The sequence below is a fragment of the Eimeria maxima genome, genomic scaffold, assembly GCF_000499605.1.
Source record: "Eimeria maxima Weybridge genomic scaffold, Emw_scaff125, whole genome shotgun sequence".
NCBI classification, from domain to species: domain Eukaryota; phylum Apicomplexa; class Conoidasida; order Eucoccidiorida; family Eimeriidae; genus Eimeria; species Eimeria maxima.
In genome coordinates, this window is record NW_013563443.1 from 26,689 (window position 1) to 37,563 (window position 10,875).

The window sequence follows — 10,875 nt, forward strand, 5'->3', positions numbered from 1 at the left end:
CGGGGGGGGAGTCAATTGATACTTGCTGCTGCTGCTGCTGCTGCTGCTGTTGCTGCTGCTGTTGCTGCTGCTGTTGGTGCAGCAGCAACAGGAATGAATAGACAATTTATACGAGCACAAATAATCCATCAATCACCCCAAACAAAGACACAACCATATATCGATGTAAACCCTAAATTAGGGTTTAGGGTTTAGGGTTTAGGGTTTACTTGGGGTATAAATTCTGTCTTTCCTCCTGTTAATGAATTATTAACACGAAGACCTGTTATCCTTTTTCCTTCTCTTGTTGGTGGCCGCCAATCAGACCCTACAACAAATCTTGGCTTCCCTTCATTGCTGCTGCTGCTGCTGCTGCTGCTGCTGCTGCTGCTGCTTGGTGTGGTACTCATCCTTGATACACGACGACGAAACAGGAAGGAATCTATGGTGGTCTTGCTGCTGTTGCTGCTGTTGCTGTTGTTGCTGCTGTTGTTGCTGCTGCTCTTGCTGCTGCTGTTGCTGCTGCTGCTGATGAAACGCCCAGTGGGGGAAGGGATGAAGAAAGGTATTGGGATGCGAACAGGGGAAGAAGTTCTGCAGCAGCAGCAGCAGCAGCAGCAGCAGCAGCAGAAACAGCAGCAACAATAGCAGCAGCAGCAGCAGTTTCGTGGTACGACTGATGACCACACATAATCCTGGTGTCTTCCTTAGTCTCTAATAGTGTAGGAGTTTGTGTTGCTGCTGCCTCTCTGCAGCAGCAGCAGCAACAACAACAACAGCAACAGCAACAGCAACAGCAGCAACAGCAGCAGGCGGCCTCCGCGAGCACCGCGACAGCAGCAGCAACAGCAGCAGCAACAGGAGCAGCAGTAATAAATAGCCTACCTAAATGTTTTAGTCAGCAGTTTTGCTGCTGCTGCCATGCAAATAGTGTTCCTGTTGCTGCTGTGGGGCCCCAGTGCAGCAGCAGCAGCAGCAGCAACAGGAGCAGACAGCCGCGGCGGGAACTTAAGGATATTTGTGCTGCAGTTGCTGCTGCTGCAGCAAGAAGACTCAGGTGTATAGGCAGTAAATACAAAAAGAAGAAACAATAATAGACCAGTAGAAGGTCTAATTAGCATAGCTCGTTTGTTTGCTGCTGCTGCTGCTGCTGTTTCTGCTGCCGCTGCTGCTGCTGCTGTTGCTGCTGCTCGTTACTCGTGTTTGTCTTTTTTAGGGTTTATTCCCTATCAAAGAAACAAAAGAAAAGAAGACATTTATTTATTGCTGCATACACCCGAAGCCAGCAGCAGCAGCTGGGGCCGCTGCTGCTGCTGCTGCTGCTGCTGCTCCAGCTGCTACTGTTGGCTGCAGCAGCAGCTGGTCCGCAGTACTACAGCTCCCTCATTACTATATAATTGGGGTGTATAGGCAGCTTAATAAGAAGTTGTGGGGTTTTAACAGATTTTTTATTGCTGTCTATTGATACCTTATTACCCTATAAGCCCTAAACCCTCAATCAAGCCCTAAACCCTAAACCCTAAACCCTCAAACCCGCATACCCTCAAACAAACCCTAAACCCTAAATAAACACTAAACCCTCAAACCATCAAGGCTTCTATAAATCCTTAACAGGCTTATACTAAAACCTACAGCAGCAGTAGATACAGTCTAGATACAGTCTAACAATGTTTAGGGTTTAGGGTTTAGGGTTTAGGGTTTAGGGTTTAGGTATTTAAGGGTTTAGGGTTTAGGGTTTAGGGTTTGGGTATTTAAATGCCTTATTTTTTTCCTTTTTTATTGCATACAGCAACAATTAAGGAGACAATTAATTATATAAATAAAGAGTTAAAAATAAATAAAAAAAGGAGACAAAAAGGAGACACCTAGAAAGGGACAAAACAAAAAAAAAGGAGACAAAAAGGAGACAAAAAGGAGACAAAAAAGAGACAAAAAGGAGACAAATTATGGGGCTTTTTATTTGCATGCATTTATTTCTTTAACAACAATTAATTGTCTCCTTTTTCTTCCTTATTGTCTCCTTTTTCTTATCTATTGCCTCCTCCTCCTCCTTTTGTCTCCTTTTGTCTCCTTTCTGTCTCTCCTCTATCTGTCTCCTTTATCTGTCTCCTTTTGTCTCCTTTTCCTCCCTATAAGTGTCTCCTTTTTCTCTTTTTTTTCTTCTTTTTTTATTTATTAATAATAAACAAATACATCTTTTGTCTCTCTTACCCCTGAGTAGCTAAAGCCTCAATAGCTAGCTAGCTAGCTAACTAACTAACTAGCTAGCTAACTAACTAACTAACTAACTAGCTAGCTAGCTAGCTAGCCAGTCAGGTATACAAGCTAGCTACTTAGCTAGTCAGCTCGTTAGTTAGTTAGCTAGCTAGCTGGCTAGCTAGCTACTGGGAGGGCGGCCTCTCACCGCCGTTAGCGGGGCGGGGGCCAAATGGCATGCAGGCCATTAGCTAGCCACACAGCTAGCTAGCTAGCTAGCTAGCTAGTTAGCTAGCCACGTAGTTAGCCACCTAGCTAGTTAGCCACCTAGCTAGTTAGCCACATAGCTAATTAGCCATACAGCTAGCTAGCTATCTAGCTAGCTGGCTAGCTAGCTAGCTAGCTAAAGTTAATAAAAAAAAGAACCCCCAATCATGTTGGGGTTTAAACCTTATAGACCTTCTTTGTACATGCTGCTAAGCAGCAACAAAAGGAACTCCTAGGGTTTAGGGTTTAGGGTTTAGGGTTTAGGGTTTAGGGTTTAGGGACTACAGGATTAGGGTTTAGGGATTATTAAGAGCACAAAAAGACCTAGAGTGCTCCAATACCTACGCCTTAACCTGCTGCTGTTGCTGCTCTGCTGCTGCTGCTGCTGCTGCACCTGTGCTGCAGCAAAAGCAACCTGCAACAATTAATGGGGACAGCAGCAGCAACCAGCAAACGGCTCTCCCCTTTAAGGAAATCCGCATCTGTCGCTGCTGCTGCCGCTGCTGCTGCTATTCTGCTGCTGCTTGCTGCTGTTGCGGCAGTCTGCTACTGTGGTCTTCCCTTGCTGTACCTCTCGTTATTTGCTGCTGCAGCTGTAATGTGCTGCTGCGGCTCTTATTTGCTGCTGCTGCTGCCGATGCTCTTATTTGCTGCTGCTGCTGCTGCAGTAGCGTATGCCCTCTGAGCAACAGAAAGGAAGTCATCAAAGGCTCTATTAACTGCTGCACCTTGCAGCAGCAGCAGCAGCAGCATCAGCAGCAGCAGCAGCAGCGTATGTCCTCTGAGCAACAGAGAGGAAGTCATCCAAGGCTCTATTAACTGCTACTCCTTCCTGCTGCTGCTGCTGCGGCTGCTGCTGCTGCTGCTTATGCCCGCTGAGCAACAGAGAGGAAGTCATCAAAGGCTCTATTAACTGCTACTCCTTCCTGCTGCTGCTGCACGACGACGACGAATTGCCCGCTGAGCAACAGAGAGGAAGTCATCAAAGGCTCTATTAACTGCTACTCCTTCCTGCTGCTGCTGCTGCTGCTGCTGCTGCTGCTTATGCCCGCTGAGCAACAGAGAGGAAGTCATCAAAGGCTCTATTAACTGCTGCACCTGCTGGTGTTTTATTTCCTTCTTGCAGCAACTTATCTGCTATCCTATCTACCCAATCAATATCTTTCTTGCTGCTGCTGCTGCTGCTGCTGCTGCCGCTGCCGCTGCGGATAAAGGCACCTACTGCAGCAGCAGCACGTGATGCTACGTCTGTTGCCTGAGAAGGGCTCAGACTACCAAGAAGAGGTAAAAGAGATTGCTGCTGCTGCTGCAGCACGGGCTGTTGCTGCTGCTGCTGTTGCTGCAACATAGGCTGCTGCTGGGATAGAGATGCTATATTTTGTTGAGGAAGCTGCTGCTGCAGCGATAGTTGCTGCAGATGCTGCTCTGCCTGCTGCGCATTCGTAAACATGTGGTACCGGTGCGGCTGCTGCTGTTGCTGCTGCTGCTGCTGCTGCAGCTGAGGGTCAGCGAATTGTTGGTGAGGGAGTGGCTGCTGCTGCATCAGCTGTTGCTGGGGGACTGGCTGCTGCTGCAGCAACTGCTGCTGGGGTAGAGGAGAGAGTGGCTGCTCGGGGATTGGCTGCTGTTGTAGCAAGTCCTGCTGTGGCAGCAAGCTCTGCTGCTGCAGCAAATCCTGTTGCTGCAGCAAATCCGGTTGCTGCAGCAAGTCTTGCTGCTGCAGAAAGTTGGTTTGCTGCTGCGGCAGCGAAAGGGCGCGAATGCTTGTGGCGCTGGGTGCAGCAGGAGAGAACTGCTGCTGCTGCTGCTGCTGTTGGAGTTGCTGCTGCAGCAGATGCTGTTGCATCAATTGCTGACTAACAAGTTGTTGCTGCAGCAGCTGCTGCTGGGCCAGGTCTTGCTGCTGCTGCTGCAGTGCAGCATGAGTTCCTTCTGGTGCTGCTTCTGCTGCAGATGCACCAAAGACAACTCCTTGTGGCAGCAGCGCGCGAGATGATAAAGGTGCTGCTGCTGCTGCTGCTGCGGGTATTGCTGCTGCCGCAGGTATTGGTGCTGCTGCAGGTATTGGTGCTGCTGCAGGTATTGCTGCTGCTGCAGGTATTGCTGCTGCTGCGGGTATTGTTGCTGCTGCGGGTGCAGCTAATACTGGAGCAGGTGCTGCTAATGCTGGTGCAGGTGCTGCTAATGCTGCAGCAGGTGCTACTAATGCTGCAGCAGGTGTTGGTGCTGCTGCAGTGAATCCTTGTGCAGCAGATAATGGTATCTGCTGCTGCATGCCTGCAGCAGCAGCAGCAGGATAGACAGCAGCTTGTGCTAGTTGTGCAGCAGCAAGGGTTGGAGCCGCTTGATTTGCTGCTGCTGCAGCATTTGCTGCTGCTGCTGCTGCTGCTGCAGCTGGATTCTGCTGCTGCTGCAGCTGCAGCAGCAGCTGCTGCGCCTCTGGTGCCTTATCTCTTAATAATTGTGCTATCTTTAATGTTGCACCTAACCCTTGCGCCATCTTTGCGTTATTTCCTTCTATTTCCTTTTTTTCTTGTTTTTGTTTCTTTGTTACCTCCCATGCAGCAAAACCCTCAATAGGTCCTTTTTCTCCATCATTTATATAATCCTCTCCTCCTCCTCCTCCTCCTGCTCCTGCTGCTGCTGCTGCTGCTGCTGCTTGCGTCTTATGACGACGGCACTCGCATATTGCCTTCTGCCCACGATGACGCATCGTCATTGTATGACGATAAACATCATACTCATGAGTCTCCGTCTTACTTAGACCACAAGTGTCACGACCCTATACACACCAAACCCTAAACCCTAAACCCTAAACCCTAAACCCTAAATCCTAAAAACTAAATTCATGTAATTGTGGGTGTAGGATACAATATTCAGACTGACGGACATAATGACGATTCTAATGGTATACACACACACACACACTCATCCAGACACTAAACCCTAAACCCTAAACCCTAAACCCTAATAAACTCTAAACCCTAATAAACCCTAAACCCTTATAACCCCAAGCCCATCACCACTCAAATTATTCCTCACCCTCTCCCCCTCCCTTCTCCCCCCCGCCAAAAACCCTAAACCCTAAACCCTAAACCCTAAACCCTATACCCTTAAGAAGAATTGTATTACTTCATAGGTAGTAGTAGCACATAAAGCATTCTGCATAGGTACAAAGTGTGCCCTGCAATGCTTTTGTGTCTCAGGCATATTATTCAATGTTGGGGGTTTTTGTCGCCAATCTTTTGGTGCTGCTGCCTCAGGTACACAGCACGTCATACCCGCACCAGCACAACGGACTGCTGGCTTCATTCCTATACACAACAAATACACATAAACCCTAAACCCTAAACCCTAAACCCTAAAAAACCAGAAATTTCAAAATATCGGAAACTCTAAACAATCATAAACCCCAAAGACCAAGGGTTTAGGGTTTATGACAAAGTTTAGGGTTTAGAGAAGTCATGATGTATAAAGGATTTAATTAGGTGGGTATAGAGGGTTTAGAGGGTTTACATGAGGGTTTAGATGAGGGTTTAGATGAGGGTTTACATGAGGGTTTACATGAGGGTCTAAGAAAGTTAATATAACTGTGTATAACAACAAACCCTAAATTAGGGTTTATGTAGGGTTTATGAGAGGTAAATATATATAACTACTTACTAGGATCATCAATATCTATGCCTGCATGCGTTTTTATTCCTTCTTTTTGTACATTCTTTGCTGCCTCCATGATTTCCTCCATAGGAAGAGAATTCATTATATTATTTCCTGCCTCTGCTAACTTTCCTGTTGCTGCAGCAAAGTTTGTTGCACCATTTATTATATTAGGTGCAGAAAGTAATTCCCCTGCAGCTAATCCTGCAAGGGGGCCCCCCATTGGGGCCCCTGAAAGTGGGGCCCCCAACAAAGAGGTTGTTCCTAGGAGGGAGGGGGCCCCCCCTAAGAGAGAGGTAGCCCCACCAACGGATTCTGTACTTCTTACTGCTGAATCAGCAGAGGGGCCCCCTAATGGTATACCCACTAGGGGCCCCAATTGATTAACTGTATTTTCTATTGCTGCTAGGGGCCTCCTTAATAAACCTCCGGGGCCTTCACCTCCCCCTGCTGCTGCTGCTGCTGCTGCATCTGCTGCTGCTGCTGCCTCAGGGGATGGTAGAGGAGGCATCGTAGGAGGTGCTATATCCATACCTGATCGAGTAAGGTGCTGCTGCACCAGCTGCTGCTGCAGCACGTGCTGCAGCGGGTAACCTTGCTGCTCCTGCTGCTGCGAATGCCATTCTGCTGCTGCAGATAATGCTTCAGGTGTAATCGGCTGCGGCTGCTGCTGCGGCTGCTGCTGCTGCTGCAGCGCACCAGTTGCATGCAAAGGGACATTCTTAAGGGGGGCCATTTCTAGGTAAGAAGACAAGGCCTCAGGAGCTTCATCGAAGACACTTTCAGGACCCTTCAGCTGCTGCTGCTGTTGCTGCTGCAGTTGCTGCTGCTGCTGCTGCTGAAGATAGGAATTATCCAGCAGCGGCGGTATACCTCCATGCTGCTCCGGAGGAAACGGCAGCTGCTGCTGCTGCAGTGACTGCTGCTGCTGCAGCATCTGCAGCTGTTGTTGCTGCTCCGCAATCAAGCGCTGCTGCTCCTGCAGCTGCTGCAGCTGCTGCTGTAACGCCGCTTCGGTAGAGTAGTGTGGCTGCTGCTGCAGTTGCTGCTGCAGTTGCTGCTGCAGTGGCTGTTGCAACGGCTGTTGCAATGGCTGCTGCAATGGTTGTTGTAATGGCTGTTGTAATGGCTGCTGCAATTGCTGCTGCAATTGCTGCTGCAATTGCTGCTGCAATTGCTGCTGCAATTGCTGCTGCAATTGCTGCTGCTGCTGCAGTGGTTGCTGCAGCGGCTGCTTCAATGACTGCTGCAGTGGCTGCTGCTGCTGCAGTGGCTGCTGCTGCAGGGGCTGCTGCTGCTGCAGTGGCTGCTGCTGCAGAAGTGGCTCCTGCTGCTGCAGTGGCTGCTGCTGCAGGAGTGGCTCCTGCTGTTGCATTGGTTGCTGCTGCTGGTGCAGCGTTTGCTGCAGTTGCTGCTGCAGTGGCTGGTGTAGTGGCTGCTGCTGCTGCAGTTGCTGTTGCAATGGCTGCTGCTGCAACGATTGCTGCTGCAACGGCTGCTGTTGTAGGGGTTGCAATGGCAGGGTTTGCTGCTGTTGCTGCTCCTGCTGCACCTGCTGCTGCGGAGGCTGTTCCTGCTGAACTTGCTGGTGCTGCTGTTGATGTTGCAGTGGCTGCTGCTGCAGCGGTTGCTGCTGCTGTACTTGCTGGTGCACTGGTGGCTGCTGCAGCGGCTGCTGCTGCACCAGTTGCTCTTGCAGCGGCTGCTGCAGCTGCATCTGCTGGAGCGGCTGCTGCTGTAGAGGCTGGTGCTGTAGGGGCTGCTGCTGCAACAGCTGCTGCTGCTCTAACGGTTGCTGCTGTAGCGGCTGCTGCTGCTCTAACGGTTGCTGCTGTAGCGGCTGCTGCTGCAACAGCTGCTGCTGCTCTAACGGTTGCTGCTGTAGCTGCTGCTGCTGCAACGACTGCTGCTGTTGTAACGGTTGCTGCTGTAGCGTCTCTTGTTGTAGCTGCTGCTGCTGCAACGGCTGCTGCTGCTCTAACGGTTGCTGCTGCTCTAACAGTTGATGCTGCGCTAAGACTTGCTGCTGTAGTGGCTGCTGCTGCTGTAGTGACTGCTGCTGTAGCGGCCGCTGCTGCTGTAGCGGCTGCTGCTGCTGTAGCGGCTGCTGCTGCTCTAACGGTTGCTGCTGCAGCGGCGGTTGCTGCAACGGTTGCTCTAGAAGCAGCTGCTGCAACGGCTGTTGCTGCAACGGCGATTGCTGCAACGCCTGCTGCTCCTGCAGCGGTTGCTGCTGCAGCGGCTGTTGCTGCTGTGGTTGTTCCTGCACCACTTGCTGCTGCAGCGGTTGTTCCTGCACCACTTGCTGCTGCAGCGGTTGTTCCTGCACCACTTGCTGCTGCAACGGTTGTTCCTGCACCACTTGCTGCTGCAGCGGTTGTTCCTGCACCACTTGCTGCTGCAGCGGTTGTTGCTGCAGCGGTTGTTGCTGCACCACTTGCTGCTGCAGCGGTTGTTGCTGCAGCGGTTGTTGCTGCAGCGGTTGTTGCTGCACCACTTGCTGCTGCAGCGGTTGTTGCTGCAGCGGTTGTTGCTGCAGCGGTTGTTGCTGCAGCTGTTGCTGTTGCACTGGCTGCTGCTGGCCTTGCTGCTGCAGCAGGTCGGAGGGGAGCAGTTCCTGCTGCAGTTCGTGGTGCAATGTGTTTGATTGACTCGCCTGCTGCTGCTGTTGTTGCTGCTGCTGCAGCTTTTGCTGCTGCAGTTGCTCTTGTTGCAGTGGTGCTTGCTGTACAGGATGTTCCTGTGCTGTCTCCTGTGTCGGCGGCGGCAGCAGCTGCTGCTGACCTTGCTGCTGCTGCAGCGGCAAGTATTCTTGCTGCAGCGGCGTCTGGTGCAGCAAATGTTCATGTTGCTCCTGCTGCTGCTGTTCCTGCTGCTGCTGCGCTTGCTGCTCCTGCTGCTGGTGCTGCTGCTGCGGCCGCAGCTGCTCTATTGGTATCTCTGGGACGTCCTGCAGCAGTTCTTGCTGCAGTGAGGCTGCCTGCTGTGCGTTTGGCAGCAGCTGCTGCTCTACCTGATGCTGCTGCTGCTGCTGTTGCTCTTGCTGCTCTAGCTGCTGCTGTTGCTGATGCTGCTCCAGCTGCTGCTGTTGCTGTTGTTTCTCTACTTGCTGATGCTCATGCAAGTGCTGCTCAAGTTGCAGCGGACCCTGTGGCTGTTGGTGTTGCTGCTGCTGCTCTCCTTGCTGCTGCACTACGATCTCCTGCTGCATGTGTTGCTCTTGCAGCAGGTGTTCCTGGTGCCCATCTTGCTGCTGTGGGGTTGCAGCTGCAGCTATTGCTGCTGTTGTTGCTGTTGCGGCTGCTGCCGCTGCTGTTGGATCTGTTGTCGCTGTAGCGGGTGCAGCAGCAGCATCTCCTGCTAAACCAAATGGCTGCTGCTGCAGCACCTGCTGCTGCAGTTGCTGTTGCTGCTGCGTTTGCTGCTGCATTGAGGTCAGTTGTTGCCAAAGCAGGTTCTCCTGCAGCAGCGGCTGTGGCTGCAGCGGCAGTGGCTGCTGCAGCAGTGGCTGCTGCAGCAGAGGCTGCTGCAGCAGTGGCTGCTGCAGCAGTGGCAGTGGCTGCTGCTTGACTGGCTGCTGCTGCAGTGCCTGTTGCTGCAGTGGCTGTTGCTGGACTGGCTGCTGTTGCAGTGCCTGTTGCTGCAGTGGCTGCTGCTGGACTGGCTGCTGTTGCAGTGGCTGTTGCTGCAGTGGCTGCTGCTGGACTGGCTGCTGTTGCAGTGCCTGTTGCTGCAGTGGCTGGTGTTGCTGCAGTGGCTGGTTTTGCTGCAGTGGCTGCTGCTGCTGCGCGTCTACCTGCTGTACCTGCTGCAGCGGAGCACCCGAGAGAACCGGGACGGGTTGGGTTGCTGCTGTTGCAATTGCTGCTGATGCAGTTGCTGCAGCTGCAGTTGGTGTTGCTGCACTTGCGTTTGGTGCAGTCTGCTGCTGCAGCATTTCCTCTGCAGCAGGACGCAGCAGCACCTGCTCGAGTAGCTGTTGTTGGTGAGGGTTCACCAGCTCCGTCTCTGTCTCCTGCTGCTGCTGCTGCTGTTGTTGCTGCTGCTGCTGGGGCTCTCGCTGTTCTTGCTCCGGTGCCTGCTGTTGTACCTGCTGCAGCTCCTGCTGCAGTTCCTGCTGCTGTTCCTTGTGCTGCTGCTGTTGCGGCCACAGCAGCGGAGGGTCGGCAGAAAGGCCACTAAGGACAGCAGCAGCAGCAGCAGCAGGAGTGTCTCTCTTGTTAGATGCGTCACCTTCAATAGCATTAGCAATAAACCCTAACGGAGATGTGCTGCTGCTGAATACAGACTGCAGCAGCGGGAACTTAAGCCCTCTCCCTGCTGCTCCTGTTGCTGCTGTACCACCTGCAGCAGCGGATCCTTCCTGCTGCTGCTCCTGTTGCTGGTCCTGCTGTTGCTGCTGGGAGGGGGAGCGGAGGAAGAAAGGACCTGCTTGCAGAGAACCCAAGAGGGCCCCCGCCGGCCCTGCAGCAACAGCAGCAGCAACAGTGGAAACATCGATAGCAGTAGCAGCAGGAGAAGCAGCTGGCTAAACTCCAGCAACAACAGCAGCAACAACGCCAGCAGCAACAGCTGGCAGCAGCAGTTACAACAGCAGCGCCCGCAACAGTAACAGTAACAGCAGCAACAGCAGCAGCAGCAAGAGAAGGAACACTAACCGGCCTCTGCATGCTGCTGCGTCCCAGAAAGAGCAGCAATAAGAACAGCAGCAGCAGCAAGACCCACAGAGGATCTGCGCATGCATGCATAAAGGTTAGGAGACGAAGGGCTCCCCAT

General features: G+C 52.2%; 1 protein-coding gene across 1 annotated transcript; it reads right to left on the reverse strand.

Annotated features, from left to right (window-relative positions):
* Window positions 1-3,484: 3,484 nt before the first annotated feature.
* EMWEY_00015720 (hypothetical protein, conserved) lies at window positions 3,485-10,875 on the reverse strand (the record flags this gene model as incomplete). The annotated part of the gene is made up of 4 exons (XM_013477403.1): window positions 3,485-5,224; window positions 5,554-5,756; window positions 6,106-10,563; window positions 10,758-10,875. The coding sequence occupies 4 exons, from the start codon at window positions 10,873-10,875 to the stop codon at window positions 3,485-3,487; spliced, it is 6,519 nt and encodes a 2,172-aa protein (XP_013332857.1).